Here is a 17,107-nt window from a genome sequence, read left to right on the forward strand (position 1 = left end):
GAAATTAAACAAAGCAGTGGCAAGCATTTTACAGCAGGGCTGCAAGGTAAAGGTCAGGCATTTCCAAATCACAGTGAAAAGCTTGCTGGCTGAAAAATGAATCAAAGGAAAATCCAACTTTCAGCTTTTGGACTGAGCATTGAACCAAGAACGACTACATCAAATCCTACCGAAGGTTAGCTGTTCAAAGTGATCTGAAAGCTTTTGGACTTATTCAAAGTAGTTATTGAGCTACCAGTCTGAGGTGTGCCTGTCAGTGTTTTCAGGGCAGCAAACTAGAACCTGAAAGTTAAAGAAGTGTCAAATGTATTGCATTTGTTTGCACTCCATTGAAAATGGACTCTTTGCTTTTGTATGTGTACAGTTTACAGCTTTAATTATCAAGCCTTTTTTTATCTTACAGATAAGGATTTAAAATTGCTCACTGGAGAGTAAAAGCCAATTGGCTTGTAATTTTACTTCTGATTTTGGATAGAACCAGCAATATATATATGATGGCAAATTTGTTTTTTAAGTCATTTCCACATTGATCTTTGGACCTCTGGCAATTTTTGTTCAGGTTATCACAATTCTGTTATGTCCAGGATTGTATTCCACTGGAACAGCTTGTTAAACCAAATGGAAATGTGATTGCTCTGTGGACTATGACAACAAGCTATATGAATGGCGGAGGTCTTGGAAACCACCGATATGCCAGGTGGAATCGTGAGGACAGCGGAGAGGACTACGGGCGGGATGAGTGCTATGGAGAAGATGAGGAGGGCAGGAAGCGCAGGCTGACCCCATTTGAGAAGCTAACCCAGGATATGTCCCAGGATGAAAAGGTGGTGAAGGAATTAACTCTGGGGAAGAGGATTGGATTCTATCGAGTGAGAGGGGAAATAGGGAGTGGGAATTTCTCACAAGTGAAGCTTGGAATTCATTCTCTAACCAAAGGTAGGCAATGCCATTTGCAACACATGTTATGATTGTGGTGGTGCTGTGTGTATATATATGGTGCAGGGTTCTTTGGAATGAAAGGCACTGTGTGAATCCTACATACCTATACAGTTGTGGCAACATGTATTTATAGGCAGGGACACAGGTAAATGCTTAGGACTAGATTATCCCTTGCCCTTGAAAGGGGGAAGGATCTTTCCTCTATCTAGCACCTCCTGTGCCAGATTCAAGGAAAATTGCAGTCTCTGTGTTCCAGGGCTTGCACAGGTTGTATCCCTTGGCTTCCAACCACCCCAAATAAAATGGAGCCTTGGGCCTGCCCCAACATCACACAATACAGCTCATTAAAGGGTGGTTCTGTGTGCACATAACCCTGAATTCCTTGGAGCACTTGGAGGGATTGTGCCTCTCCCCAGCGTCCTCCTGATCAGTATTGCTCTGCAACCCTTGCTCCAAACCAGCGGAGCTAGTGTTAGCAACAGCAGGAATGTTTTAAAGAAAATTTCCTTAGTGAAGGCGAGGCTGTTGCATGCAGGTAACGATGATCCTGCTGGGAAATGTTATGTGTGTTTTGCTAACTCAGTACTGCAAGTTGCTCATTCCCCCAGCCACAAGTGAGGGAGATGGGAGTGGCCTTCTAGGAAGAGACAACCTAACGTGCAGGCCTAGCCGTTCTCAGAGAGGAATGCTAGGAGCATCCAGGCCTGGGGCAGAGACTTCAGCTAGGTTTTCATAATTCATAGATTTTAAGGCCAGAAGGGACTGTAATGAGACCTACTCTAACCTCCTGCATAACTCAGACCAAAGAATCTCACCCAGTAATTCCTGTGTTACTTCATTTTGAATTAATTTTATGAATAAAACCAAACTCTCAGAAGGGGTAAGTTTTTTGACCTGCTGCAGCTTGTGTGGGCTGTGTAGGGAGCAAGGTGGGAAAACCACCGGCCCAAACCCCACTGAAGCCAGTGGCATCTGCAGCCATGTGAGAATTAAGCCCCAAATGTCAATGCTAACCTCAGCTTTCCTTCTTTTTTGTTTTGAGTGAATGTGTCCATTTTAGTCCCTTTTTATTGTGAAGTTAGCCCCCAGCACTAGGGCTGTATGTCTGCATTGGGAAGCCACAGGTTGCTGTCTTTGCCGCAGGGCAATGCGACCAATGCTACAGCAGTGAAAAATATCCCATTTGGGGAAAAACAGTCCTTTCAATTGTGTTTTGGTCAAAGCCAAAGGTCTCAATTTTTTCTCTTGGGCACCATCTTACTGTTCTTGCTTCCTGCACCAGTCCACATGAGTAGCTGGGTAATACCCTTAGAGCATCTAGCTCTATAACTATGTCTACACTGCAATTGAACACCCGTGACTGGCCTGTGTCAGCTGACTTGGGCTCGCGGAGCTCAGGCTACAGGGCTGTTTAATTGCAGTATAGATGTTCGGACTCAGGCTGGATGGAGTCCAGGCTCTGGGAGCCAGTGAGCAGGGAGGGTCCCAGAGCCTCGGCTTCAGTCCAAGCCCAAACATCTACACCACAATTAAACAGCCTCATAGCCTGAGCCCCATGAGCCCGAGTCAGCTGACTCGGGCCAGCTACGGATGTTCAGTTGCAGTGTAGACGTACCCTCAGCGGCAGTTGCGTGTTGTGCAGCAGAACTTGCGGATGGTCACTTTTCTGTGTGCACAGGATGATGCCTATTTTCTCCTTTAGGGAGAGAGTCATAGAATGTAAGGCCAGAAGGGACCACAAGGTCGTCTAAACTGACCTCCTGTATATCACAGGCCACCAACACTACCCGGCACCCACACACTAAACCCAACAACTGAAATTAGACCAAGGAATTACAGCCCTCAGGAGACGCAACTGTTATGAGCCACAAACTGTTATAGGCACATTCAAGCAAGTTGTAAATGAACCCTGTTGAGAATGTATCCAAGGTCTGGGTGCACACAAGCTTTGGATACATGCGGAGTGCACTGATTTGGAAAAGAGGATTCAGTTTGCCAGGCTGTGTCTGCACCGCTCTACTTCCACCTTCCCCCCTCCCAGTTCTGGCAGGCCTGAGAAAGGTGGTATTTAGTAGACAAGAGATCATCAGTGTCATGCTGTGTAGGGTTGGGGGGCAGAAAGGCAACAGTGCCCCTCTGCAGCCTCTCCACAACTGTGACTCCAATTCCTAGACTGGACTAGGGGCTGTGACTTCTGCACAATCCCAACATAGGGGTTTGTGTCCACTGGATCTATGTAACCCTGCCCCTTAATGTTCTGTCCACAATGGTGAATTCAGAACAGGCCCTGGGCCCACCTTTGCTACACTCAGGGGTGCTGAGGCCCTTTGTGTGTCCACTCTCTAGCTGCCAACATCCAGTATAGCAGAACTACCATAGTCCACTACAGCGGAGGCCTACTACAGTCCTTACGTTCTTAGGTGAATGTCACCCAAGTATCAGTTATGCCCCAGGTTTTAATATGTTTTCTTAGACCAATATCCTCTGCTGTGCATTGCAAAATCAAACCTCACCTTACCCCCACACTGCAATGTAGGTGGGGATCATTAGCATTTATACTGCAGAATTCACTCCTGGTGGAACCGTGCCCCCCATGCTTTGACTTCCAAATCAACAGCTGCATGAAAACTTGGAATAGGGGCTATTACTCAGTCACTCTCAGGAGTCATTTATTGGCCGAGATACAAAAAATGCTAAACTGCATCAGCTTTTAAATTCAAGTTTATAGAAATATATACAAAGAACAGGCTTTAACAATGTTCATTGTAGTTTTCTAGTCTTTCTAATTTCTGGTAAATAAAGAGTAGATACCACAATCAGTGGATACTGATTTCTGCCGTGTGACAAAGGTAAGAACCTTTTGAAACACTGATCTGTGTCAGGTGACTGGTGCAGGGAAACAAAGACAAATCTCTCACCATGATTCCTGAATGTCACAACTTTAGTATAAAACCTATGACACATGTATGTAAATTTCAATTAGGATTCAATCAATGTTCATAAAAAAGAGTTCACCCTACCATTGCCTGAAAACAATGGGAAGAGACACCACTTTCCCTCCCTGACTTCCCATTTTTCCCTGTGCCCTTTTATCCCTTTCTCCTCTTTTTGATCTTCATTTCCATCTCTTTCTCATGGCCCATCCCTTTCCTTCTTGCATTCACTCTCCATCCACTCCAAGAAATGTTTTAAAGCCCCAAGCCCTTCCCTTTTTTTTATTCTTCTCGTCTCTATACATATACAGAATACATACATATTCTAAAGGTTTGCAAACCCTCCATATTTCCCCATGCATGAGGCTTTTGTTCTATTTTCTTAGCTCTCCTGGTACCAGTGAACAGTGTATCTGCTGCATGTGACCCACAATATGTTGCTTGCTCTGTTGGTTCATCAGTGAGTTTGCTTTCCAGGAGAAGCAGTATCTTGTCATTGATATTAAAGATGTTGCTCAATCACACAGCAATAAAGGGAATACCTAGGAAAGGAAGGAGCAGGGAGGACATCAGGGTCAGAGGTTGGTCTGGGCCTGCATGTATGTTACTGAATCCTGGAGAGATATCACTTTGGCCTACAAATAGGGCTTGCTGAAAATTTTCCACTGAAGCTTTGTATTTATGGAAAATTGGGGTTCAAGTAAACAAAATTTTTTGTGGGAAATCTGCTTTCCTTGAACCATTTGGTTTTTTTTTTTTTCACCACAAAGCTGAATTTTTTGGGCTCTCTTTGGCTGACAATTTTCTTTCTTTAATTTTCAACTCTAAAGGGGGTTACAAATTTGGATGAAAAGTCAACATTCTCCAGGGGGGAGGAGCATTTTTCAACTAACTCTACTTATTAGCTCATGTGTTCTCATAAATTAAGCAGAGTCAGGTCAGGTTAGTATTTGGATGAGAGACCAACACAAAAACACTTACATGCTTCAGGAAGGGGTGTTAGTAATTCCACCTTGCTGAACCAATGTGCCATCATGGTGTTAGGTGGCACTGGCCTATTGGAAGAGTTGTCTTTTGACTAAGACATAAATCAGACGTCCAAATTATTTATGGCTTATAAAAATTCTCATGATCTTTTTGCAAGAGTTCTGGTGTTATCCTGATGTCCTGGTCAAATTCTAATTATATTCTGCCTCTTGAAATTCTACTCATTATTAAAATTGGAAATAATGTTACTCTTCACCCTCTGTTAAAAAATGCTAAAAGGTTCTTTTGCTCAGCAAGGACAAGGATATAGCCCACTACTCCGAGCACTCACTCAGGACATGGGAGACCCAGGTTCAGACCCCCTGCTGAGGAGTAGCAACTTGAACCCAGCTCTCCTACCTCTAAGTTAAATGCTCAAACAACCAGGGTAGTGGGGTGTGGCTCTCTTATTCTTTCCTACTGCAGCTGTTCCACTTTGTATCAATGCCTAAATAGTGTCATTAGAGCAGGGGCTTGAACTTGGTTTGCCCCCCGTTGTTGCTCAGTGGCCTAAGCACTGAGCTATAGCATCATTTAACTTTCTTGTTGGCCCAATTACTATTTAAGGAATCTTATTCACCACTTATTCCCCCAGTCACTCTTCTTCTCAGACCCTCCTTTGAATCAGGATCATTGGATCAATGGATCATTCTGGAAATTAAATCTGCTATTTTTGTAAGATAAGGTTACTTTAAGCTTGTCCATGGTATCAGACAGAGTCTAATCTTTGCTGCCGATGTAAACGTCTGAAACAAAGCTTAGAATAGGCATGAAGGAATTGCTTTGCAAAGCAACAAAGAAGCCAGGATGTACTTTAAGTGCAACTTTAGCCCCAGTCAATTAATTTTCTAATAGTTAATCATCTTACATTTTGAGTTAGGTCAAAAGTTAAAACCTTGAATCTTCATTATAGCTCCAAATCCTGTACCTAGGAACTCAGCACTTTGGATCCTAAGGTAACAGAAGTATCCTTGCTGAGCAAAAGGACAAGGGGGGAGGGAGGAGCGGGGACGGGGCGCACTCAGGGGAGCGGGCGGAACTGGGGGGGAAGAGGTGGGGCGGGGGTTGGGACTGGGGGGAAGGGGTCAGCGGGGCCTGGGGCAGAGCGGAGCTGGGGGGTTGAACACTCCTGGGGCCCAGAGGAATCCGTTGCCTGTGTCTCAACGTACAGGCTCTTTGGGACAGAGACCAGACCTTCCTCTATGTTCAGCATTGTAGCAAGCACAATCATAGAAAGGTAGGACTGGAAGGGACCTCGACAGGTCATCTAGTCCAGTCCCCCGCACTGAGATAGGACCAAGTATTAGCTAGATCATCCCTGACAAGTTTGTCCAACCTGTTCTTTAAAACCTCCTTTAGGGTGACCAGATGTCCCGATTTTATAGGGACAGTCCCAATTTTGGGGTCTTTTTCTTATATAGGCTCCTATTACCCCCTACCCCCATCCTGATTTTTCACACTTGCTGTCTGGTCACCCTAACCTCCTTTGATGGAGCTTCCACAGCTTAACTACCCTGACAGTTAGGAAGTTTTTCCTAATGTCTAACCTAAAATCGCCCTTGTTGCAATTTAAGCCCATTGCTATGTGTCCTGTCCTCAGTGGCTAAGGAGAACAATTAGGTGTGTGCGCGCCACGTGCACAGTCATCTGAAAGTTTTCCCTTAGCAGCTCACGTCGGGTCAGCTGTGGAGCCCCGTGGAGTGGTGCCTTCCTGGCACTGAATATATGCCCCTGCCGACCTGGGCCCTCCTCACTTCCTTCTTGCCGGCTACTCCGACAGAGGGGTAGGTGGGTAGGTATTGGAATGGATATGAGCAACACATCTCGAAGAACAGTTACGAGAAGGTGAGTAATTGTTTTTTCTTCTTCGAGTGAGTGCTCATGTCGATTCCAATTAGGTGACTCCCAAGCCTTACCTAAGCGGTGGGGTCGGAGTTATGGAGTTGCTGACTGGAGCACTGCTCTGCCGAAAGCTGCATCATCTCTGGCGTGCTGGATCATGGCATAATGAGAGGTGAACGTATGCACCAAGGACCAAGTTGCTGCCCTGCAGATTTCTTGTATTAGGACCTGAGCCAGGAATGCCGACGACAAGGCCTGTGCCCTTGTGGAGTGTGCCGTAAGTGCCGAGGCCGGTATCTTGGCCAGCTCTTAGCACGTGCGGATGCAGGACGTGATCCAGGAAGATATTCTTTGAGAAGAGACCAGGAGACCTTTCATCCGGTCTGCCATCGCTACAAACAACTGGTTCGATTTCCTGAACGGCTTAGTGCATTCGATGTAGCAGGCTAGCGCCTGCTGAACATCCAGAGAGTGCAGCCTCTGCTCTTGACTACTGGCATGAGGCTTAGGATAAAAAACAGGCAGGAATATGTGACACAACCTTAGGAAGAAAGGCTGGGTGAGGCCTGAGTTACACCTTATCCTTGTGGAAAACCGTATAAGGTGGGTCAGAGGTGAGGGCTTTCAACTCAGACACCCTCCTGGCTGATGTAATGGCGACCAGGAAGTCTACCTCCCACGACAGGTAGAGAAGGGAGCAAGTTGCCAGTGGTTCAAACGGAGGCCCCATTAGTTTGGAGAGGATCAAGTTAAGGTCCAGCGCAGGAACAGGCTGTCTAACGTGCGGATGTAGCCGTTCCAGACCCTTGAGGAATCGGCCAACCATGGGGTTGGCGAAGATGGAGCATCCAGATGCTCCCAGGTGGAAGGCCGAGATAGCAGCGAGGTGTACCTTTATGGATGCTGTTGCCAGGCCTTGCTGTTTCAGGTGCAGAAGGTACTCTAGGACAGCATTTCTCAAATGAGGCCACCGTGGCCGAATGCAGTCACCAGGGGGTTTCCCTGCGATCATGACAGCTTCCTGAGTGGTGATGGGGGGGAGGGAGAAGCAAAGCATCTGCCCCGCCCCTCTTCCTCCCTGTTCCTCCTGGATGCACAGCCCTGCATGGCCCCTGGAGACAGGTGGGGCACAACACTGCAGGAGCACAGTGAGTTCTCTACCTGGGGCGGGGCATGGAGGCAGCCCTGGGGCGATTGGGAGGCGGGCTCCAGCGGCGGGACTTAGGGAGCCTGGCTGCGCAGACCAGGGTTCCAGCCGTGAGGCTTCAGGTGCCAACACCCAGCTCCGGCTGCAGGATTTCAGGTGCTGACCCCTAGCTCTGGCCACGCGGCCCTGGCCTGTGGCCATGGGGCTTCAATTCAGGCTCCAACCCCTGGCCACGTGGCAGCAGGCTCCATTCCCCATCTCTGGCCATGCGGTGATGGCCCCAGGACCCCACCCCCCGATCCCATCAGCTGCTGCTGGCCCTGGGCACCAACCCCTGACCCCAGCAGCAGCCGCTGGCCCTGGGCACCAAACCCCAGTCGCGTGCTCCGACCCCCAGTCCTAGCTGCTGACCCCGGGCGCCGACTTGTAGTCCCAGCCATGCGGCAACAGGCGCCGGCTCCGGGTGCCAATCCCCAGCCCCGGGTGCACAGCGGCAGGCAGGGCTGTCCCCCGGCGCCAATTGCTGGCCCCAGGCGTGCGGCAGCAGGCACTGATCCCTGGCCCCAGGTGTGCACTGATCCCTGACCCCGGGCACGCGGCAGTGGGTGCTGGTTTCAGCCTCATGGGGGGTGGGCACTGACCCCTGGATCCGGCCACGCGGACCCAGGCTCCAGCACCCAGCTCCAGGGTCTGGCTGCGTGGCAGTGGGCACTGGCCCTGGGCTCCAACTCTCTGTCCTGGAGGTGCAGCTCCTGCCCCCAGCTCCGGGCTGTGGCCGCGGGTACTGACCCCTGGCTACCCAGCACCAGGTGCCAACCCCCGACTCCAGCTGTGGGCCTTACCACCCACCCTCCTCTCTCTTGGCCCCGCATATCCATATCCCCCTACCCATCACACATCCATCCCACCGCGTCTACATCTGACACACACACACTCTCTCTCTCTCTCTCTCTCTCTTCCCCGCCCCCCCCCCCCCCCAACCCAGGGCTTAAATTGTCCTGGGCCTTGCTGAGAAAAGTGATCTTAACAAACATGCAAGTATCACCGTTCACAGCCTTCCAAATAGCTACTAAGTGTCCTGTGAAAAGTGATTGATAGTAACGAACACAAATATCACTTTTCACAGTAATATTTTTATTATTGAGTCTGCCAAAAAAACCCTACATGAATAAATTAGAATTATGTGGATGTGTATATGTGCTATTTATTTGTTTTTCCTAAAGTTAATCAAGTATTTTAGGAAAAGGTGTCAGGGCGGCCACCAGCAAGAGTTGTGGCCACCAAAACACTTGTTGCGAGAACCCCTGCTCTAAGATGAGAGATATAGGCGCCTGAAGTGGGGATGTACAATGCTGGTCACACCAGCAAGTAAACCTTTTCCACTTTGTGACCCTAGTGGAGCGTTTCCTGCTGCCGAGTAAGACCTCCCTTACCTGTTCCAAGCACAGAATCTCTATGGGGTTCAGCCAGGAAGCTTCCAGGCGGTGAGTTGGAGGGACTGGAGGTTGGGGTGATGAAGACGACCATGGTCCTGAGTGATCAGGTTGGGGAGGAGTGGCAACGTGATCAGGGCATCTACTGACAGCTCCAGGAGCGTGGTGTACCAAAGTTGGCGAGGCCATGCTGGTGCCAGCAGAATTATCTCTGCCCCGTCCCGGGGCCCTTGAGTAGGACCTTGTGCACGAGAGGGATCGGGGAAAAGGTGTACAATAGACGGTCGTCCCCCCCAGGGTAGCAGGAATGCATCCTTGATTGAGCCAGGGCTGTGTTTCTGTAAGGAGCAGAACATTGGGCACTTTCTGTTGCTCTGGGTGGCGAACAGATCAACCTGGGAAAAACCCCACCTTTGGAAGATGGAGTGTATGACATGCGGTTGGATGGACCACTCATGATTGCAGAAGGATCTGCTGAGGTGGTCCGCCAGTGTGTTCTGAACTCCTGGTAGATAGGATGCTTCCAGGTGAATGGAGTGAGCTATGCAGAACTCCCACAGCCAGAGGGGTTCCCGGCCTAGGGGAGAGGAACGGGCTTCACCCTGCTAGTTGATGTTCCCCCATCATAACTGCCACACACTGGCCTTGTAGCCGGGCCTGAAAGGTTTTGCGTGCTAGTTGTATGGCCCTTAACTCCTTGATATTGTTATGGAGAGAGAGCTCGTCCTGCGACCTCCAGACACTTCAGACAAGAGTCGTGGGGGTCGCTCATTGGTATTGGTTTGCTGCAGGCTCTGCAGGGTTTGAACCCTTGAGCTCGTGGCATGCCCCGGAGCCCAAGGAGGTAAGGGTTAGGGATTGGGGGAAAAAACCCACTCCCCAACCTTATCTATCACTATATACACTATTACTACTAACTAAGAACTAAACTACAACTATCAGAAAGTATGCTAAGGGAAGCACTTGCTAGGCAAGCAACTGTAGTTCCAATGACTGTCACCGGCGGTAAGAAGGACTGAGGAGGGACCGAGTTGGCAGGGGTACATATTCAGCGCCATGAAGGCGCCACTCCAGGGGGCTCCACAGCCTACCTGAGGGGAGCTGCCAAGGGAAAACTTTCCGACGACTGTGCACACAGCTAATTGGACCCGATATGAGCAATCACTCGAAGAAGAATTGAGATTTTTAAAAGTTTTCAGTTAAATGAGGATTGTTTTAAAGTAAGAGTGTTGCTATAAATATTTGTTTGCCTAATACATTCAAATACATTTTTCTCTCCAGAAAAAGTAGCAATTAAGATTTTGGACAAGACAAAGTTAGACCAGAAGACTCAACGTTTACTGTCCCGTGAAATTTCCAGCATGGAAAAACTGCACCACCCAAACATTATCAGACTTTACGAAGTGGTGGAAACACTGTCGAAACTGCACCTCGTGATGGAGTATGCAGGAGGTGGGGAACTCTTTGTTAAAATCAGCACAGAGGGAAAGTTAGCAGAAATGGAAAGTAAATTAATTTTCTCCCAGATTGCATCTGCTGTGAAGCACATGGTAAGTTGTTTTTCTGTAGGCCTAAGTTACCCTTCGTTACTTTAGCAGACTTCATGTAGGTATTTTTGTTTTGTTTTGCACCAAGTAGGAGTAGTGCTAATGAAAGGTTCCTGAAAGGCAGCTCTGGACACTAAAGTCCCCATAGAACAGATACCCCGTAGACTTCCCCACATCACTGTTCTTCAGCCTTTGTCTAGGGATACCACTTTTAGGGAGAGACACTACTGCTGTCTCCATGCCTATTCAACTCTTGGCCTCTCTGTTTAATGCCTAACTATGCTGCCTTTGTGGTGGTTTTTTTTCTGATATTGTCACCGCTTCTTTGGGTAGTGGACTGGGAGCACAAAACTCATTTCACATACAGCAACACACCAATATGACAACTTTCCTTGCTCTTGTGCAGCGCTCTCATCCACATGTAAAGTCATGACCCGGGTGTTACATCTGTAAGCACACTGAAAGAGATAGTCTATATCATGCCAACTATTGGAACCAAGAATCAGCATGTTAGAGCAGGTTTCTGTTTTTGTAGGTAATGGAAGTGCTAATAATGGGGAGAGAGAACACAGCAGATGAGAGGGAATAGCATAATGGCACCTGTTAGCATTGCCGTAGTTTTAGAGTAAGTCAAGGTCTAAAAAGTGATCATAGTCCCACTTAGAAGATCTTTATGGATCGAATTCAACCCTGGCCTAAACTTCAATAGAAGTCAATGGGAGTTTGGTCTGCTTTTTATAAAGACTAAAGACTAGAGGCTGCTGCGGTATTATCCACAGAAACATTCAAAAAGAGATCAAAGGAGCTTCTGTTTGGATACAGGATAGGCCTTTATGCACTATCGCATGCCTTTTGGCATTAAATTCTAGCCCCACACAAACACAGTAGTAAGATGGAGGTATGGTTAAAAGTACTTATCAGTAACATAAGGTAAAAAACATGAAAGATGTTGTAATTATTGCAAAAACAGTGTTATAAACTCCTTAAAAGAAATCTAAATATTAGGGTTAGGAAATGCAGGTAGGTTGTTCAGGTGCCTTTAACCATACAACTATGATTAATGCATGTGTTGTTATGGTATCAGATTACACTAAAGACACCTTACATCTTTTTTCCCCCCACCCCTTTGGTGTTAGCACAGGGCAAAATTAAGTTTGTTTGGGCACCTTAACTGTGCATTTCCATACTTTACATCTAGACTTTCCTATTCCAACTATAGGGAAACAGTGGAGGACCTCAGACCCACTGTGTGGTAACTTGGCAAATGTTGACTTTTTAAATGGCAACTTCTGTATAGCAAAGACAGGAAAAAAAATGAGCTGGAAAAGTCTTCGCATATATACTAATACTTAGTTTGCTTTCCTTTTGCTCTATAGCATGATAACAATATCATTCACCGGGACCTGAAAGCAGAAAATGTATTCTATACCAGTAACACCTGTGTGAAGGTGGGAGACTTTGGATTCAGCACAATAAGTAAAAAAGAGGAAACTTTAAACACTTTCTGTGGGTCTCCTCCTTATGCTGCCCCTGAGCTCTTCCGAGATGAAAACTATGTTGGTGTTTATGTGGACATATGGGCACTAGGCATCCTTTTATATTTTATGACAACTGGTACAATGCCATTTCGTGCAGACACAGTGGCCAAACTGAAGAAGTGCATTCTTGATGGGACATATAGCCTGCCTCCATACCTTTCAGACACTTGCCAGAAACTGATCAGAGGAGTTCTTCAGCCAGTCCCAACTGCACGATACTCTATTGAATGTATTATGAAGAACGAATGGATGCAAGGGATACAGTATCCAAAAGCCTTGGATCCATTTAAATTGGATCCAAAGTATTTAGCAGAGACTAGTACCCTCAAAGAGGAGGAAATTGAAGTGAAAAATACCTTGGAAGATTTGGGAATCACAGAAGAACACATTCAAAATAACCGTGGAAGAGATTCTCGAAGCTCAATAACTGGTATCTACCGAATTGTTTTGCACAGAGTGCAAAAGAAAAGAGCCCTGGAGACTGTTCCTATAGTCACGCAACCAGAACCCAAAGAGCAGGATTTAAAGAAAGGTCACAGTTCATACCGTGGTATCAGACATACATCCAAGTTGTGTTCAATTTTATGAATTGCATATAGCAGACTTTACATTCAGTAACTTTTACAAGGGGTTTTATTCATTTCACAGTAAGCTTTGATGTTACATTTTTGTAATTTTTAAATAAACCAAAACTGCCTTAAATCTCAAAATGTATTAGTTCATCCAGAGGACTGATGTGCTCAAACAGACTTGTTTGTGTTTGCACTTTGGCCCACAGACCTCACATGTAAAATGGAAGATATACTAATTGATTAACAAATACAAGTTGTTTAATGGATGTTGTCTTTTAATAATTGAGTAGAATTACTCAATATACTTGGGCTGATCTTTTAGGACAGCTATTTATAATATGTTGCCACTTGCAGAAATATTACATTATTAGCCTGATGTTAAGTCACAACAGTACAGGAATCTAAATGACTGCCAATTTGCAATGGACAAAATCTGGTTATTTAAAGAGACTGATTCCTGAACAGCTGTGAATATTTATTTACAAGGAATCTATAAACTATTACTTAAGACAAGACTATTAGGTATTAAATGTTAGCGCTTCATTTTTAGCTATTACACCTTGACAGATAAAGAGGCTCTAACCTTTTTTTCCTTTCTCATCATTAGTCCAGGATCAGCTTTTGAAAAATCCTGAAAATTGCTGTAATGTATCACAAGTTATCCTATATTTAAAGTCAAACCCTAACATGATGCTCCACTAACTCAAATCAAACATTTTTCACCTTTGTTTTAGTACCACTGTGAGAAATGCTGCTACTCCTGGGTACAGTCAGCTATGCTGCCATCTACTGGACCTAGTATGGTTTGATCCTTGAGTGAATTAATAAGTAAGGCTACGATTTTGTCATGGATATTTTTAGTAAAAGTCATGGGCAGATCACGGGCAATGAACAAAAATTCACAGAAGCCATGATCTGTCCTTGACTTACTAAAAACATCCCTGACAAAATGGGGAGGCAGGAGGTTCCGCCACCCTGCCCCGCTGCATGCAGCGGCAGGGAGCTGCGGCTCCTCACCCCTGTCCAGTGGCTGGGAGCTTGGGCGGGTGGCTGGGAACTGAAGGGGGTCCTCTCCTGCAGCTGGACTGCTGAGGGAGAGAGTCCCACTGCTGGCAGCAGTGGCTGGGCTGCTACAAGGCCCCAATGTCATGAAGGTTGGAGAAAGTCACGGAATCCGTGATTTCTGCTACTCCATGACATACTTATAAGGCTATGAGTAAGGAGATCAGGCATCAAGAATGCAGAACTACGGCGTACCCAGTCCTGCTCCAAATGAAGGCCACGGGCTATTGCTAACAGGACCAGACTCCAAGTTTATCTGGCTTTAGCTTCACTCATAGATTCAACACCAATGTCCTTGCATAGGGCATTAAGGAAACATACCACAATGCAGTGCTTCTGGCTCATGTTACTTCAGCAGTAAAGATTAGCACCAGAAGCCAAAACAGTTTGTTTTTGTTTTACTTCTAATGGTCACTAGTATCAAAATCAATCACCAAATACCACAACCCATACACAAGAGTGGGATAGGGTTGTTTGTTTGTTCGTTTTGGGGGGTTTCTGATAGCCTAGTCTTTTGTAGTAGTGGTCTCCTTGCTTTATTTACATTGCTATGTACCCTTTTAAGAGACAGATGCCCTATGCAATCCTTGTGTGTAAGATAGGAGACAAAGTTACCCCTACTTCTGCTTACATCAGAAGTTTTGGGCTCTGCTCCCCCTACGTCAACTTAAATACAAACTGTAAGAAAGTTTTCCTAATACGTATACCACTATGAGCTGGCACAGTTAAAATAGCTACTTTGACAGCTAGAGGTAAGTCCGTTAGGCTACGTAAAAACTGAAGTTGCACAGCTTCAGTTTGTGTTACTAACAGACAACCAGAACTTAAGCTCAGATGCAGCTTTTCCATGTTTACACTGGCCTGGTAGGTTTTTAAATAGCTCTTTTTATACATTAAAAATGAAGAGGGGTGGTTCAATATTCCTTCATTTGCTTTTATGTAGTAAAGAGGAGCTTGGATTTTTTAAAAAGTAACAGGAAACTGACTGCATCGTAGTCCTAGATGAGTGCAGAGCAAGAGGGCAGTCAAGAAAAATTAAGCTATCAAATCTTTTTCAAAATATTGAAGGAAAGGGGATGGGAATAGAACCGTTGCAGACTACAGATGCGTTAGAAATGGTTTGGGTTTAAAGAACAAGCAGTACATAATATTGAAAGATACATTCCTAAAACATGATTCTAAATATTTTTGGGTTAGAGTGCCAATTAGACAGTCTGATTAATTTTCCTCTTAATATTCCACTATAGAACAGAAAAGGGAAGCATTTATACTAGAACACCTGCATAGGTTGGGTTCCCTGATCAGTAACCTGTAAACTCTCCAGTATTTGCTGGGTCATTAGATTCTTCCTAATCCATTTAAGAGATGTATTCCACAGCAGTTCAGCACTACACCAACACCGGTTTCAAATATCTCTAAAACTTTATTTACAAAAGCAGCTGCTTCAGTGTTAGTGAGGATGGCAAGTAAATTTCTTTGTGCCAGTAGTTCTTGGCCTGTCCATTGCCAGCAATGGACTTTATTCTGTGATAAATTTGTCTTCTGGCAGCAAATAGAGTTGCTCTTATGAAACTAAAAACCCAAACACTTGCAAAAGTATCTTCATGCATCATTTCTCCATCACTTTCCATAAAAGCACTTAGACCATTAGTCCACATCAGTTCATATTAAATGAAATTTTAGAAAGCTGACTGTACAAGTCCAACAAAAAAGTTATCAAATCCTAGTGAGTGACATACGGTGTATTATACAAACACTACATTACACAAAAACCTGCATTTCGCAACATGTCATTTCTGCAAGTTTATATTAGACAATGAAGTTTTGAAGTGGACAGTGAAATAAAATTAAACAAGAGACTCAGTCCTGTACATTAGAACAATTTAAATATATTTTACAAGCTAGCAAGGCTATTCATAACTCAGAATGATCTCCCCACTAGTTTCGGACATTTACTCCTTGCATGATGAACAGCTTTCAGAATGGAAGGATGGAAAAAGGTTTTTGTGTTTTCCTGCAACGGTCTTGTTATAGAAGTACAAGGGAGTGTGAAATATGAAGCCAATCATGAGTTCAGAGTTAAAAATTGTCATTAAGAAAAATATAGTAGAAGCAAGAGTCAAGAACGAACTGTCACATCTTTTCCCTTTGTGGTTTGTCAGTTTGAATAAACTCCCCATAGTATTTGGAAATTGAGGACTAGAGGTCTGCTCTTTGATCATTCTGACCAAAAAAAAAAAAAAAAGTATTAAACCTAACTGCTTTTTAAAAGGTGCCAGATTGAAAGAATTAGGGAATTAAACCCTTTATTTGACAAATATCGCTTTCTTCCCACTGCCCTGCCAAGAACTGCTCAGTGGAAGGACAACAAAAGACTCCAACTTCATTCAGTCCTTGGCCTCTGCTAATGTTGCCAAAACAGTATAGTGGTGGGCTTTAAGGATGTGGATAAAAGTGATGTGATATGGACACTGGGAGTTAGATGGAGACCAAATCTATAAGGTGGTCACAGATTTTTGATCACTTAATACCTATTCCTATCTTAATTTTTTTAGCAGGGGAAGTAATGGGTATATTGTATTTAGAAAACTGACTGCTTATTGTCAAGGCACTGAGGACCCCAACATTAAAAACCAAAGTGACTTCTGAAAAAGAGCGAGAGAATGGCTTTTGGTCAGTTTTTGGGGAGAGGAGGGAACCCGTTCGTTCCTCCCTCCTCCATTTAGAAAATTTTACTCCCAGGGTGGGAGTTTGTGCATGCACATTTAAACCTATTTTAGGTTTCACTAAAAAAATTGGGAAGTCAAGCAAAATTCCTGTTTTTCTGTGTCCAGTTACCAAGATCTTATAATTGGTACACCCATTCCTGAACCTTTTTTTAAAACCACACCAACATCCAGAGTTATGAAAGCCCTCCGAACCTTTGCCTTTTTCTTTTCCAATACATTCATGCTTTAGTGTTATGAAACCACATTAAACAAAGCCTCTCAAGGAGTTTAAACAGTTTTCCATGCTCCAATTAGAATATTTCTGTACAGTGAAATTTAGATAATATTTAATCCCTTTTC

The 17,107-nt window shown here is 45.1% G+C and overlaps 1 protein-coding gene across 1 annotated transcript; it reads left to right on the top strand.

Moving 5' to 3' along the window:
* The first annotated feature begins 644 nt into the window (after positions 1-644).
* Positions 645-12,993, top strand: NIM1K (NIM1 serine/threonine protein kinase). The gene is made up of 3 exons (XM_065407062.1): positions 645-936; positions 10,602-10,870; positions 12,244-12,993. Exons 1-3 carry the CDS (start codon positions 645-647, stop codon positions 12,991-12,993), a joined length of 1,311 nt encoding a protein of 436 aa, XP_065263134.1.
* Positions 12,994-17,107: the final 4,114 nt, after the last annotated feature.

This window comes from Emys orbicularis, chromosome 6 (genome assembly GCF_028017835.1).
Source record: "Emys orbicularis isolate rEmyOrb1 chromosome 6, rEmyOrb1.hap1, whole genome shotgun sequence".
Taxonomy (NCBI): domain Eukaryota; kingdom Metazoa; phylum Chordata; order Testudines; family Emydidae; genus Emys; species Emys orbicularis.

Coding starts and splice junctions, on each gene's coding strand:
- NIM1K (XM_065407062.1), top strand. CDS start 645: ATGACAACAAGCTATATGAATGGCGGAGGTCTTGGAAACCACCGATAT. Junction 937..10,601: donor AATTCATTCTCTAACCAAAG/GTAGGCAATGCC, acceptor TTTTCTCTCCAG/AAAAAGTAGCAATTAAGATT. Junction 10,871..12,243: donor CATCTGCTGTGAAGCACATG/GTAAGTTGTTTT, acceptor TTTGCTCTATAG/CATGATAACAATATCATTCA.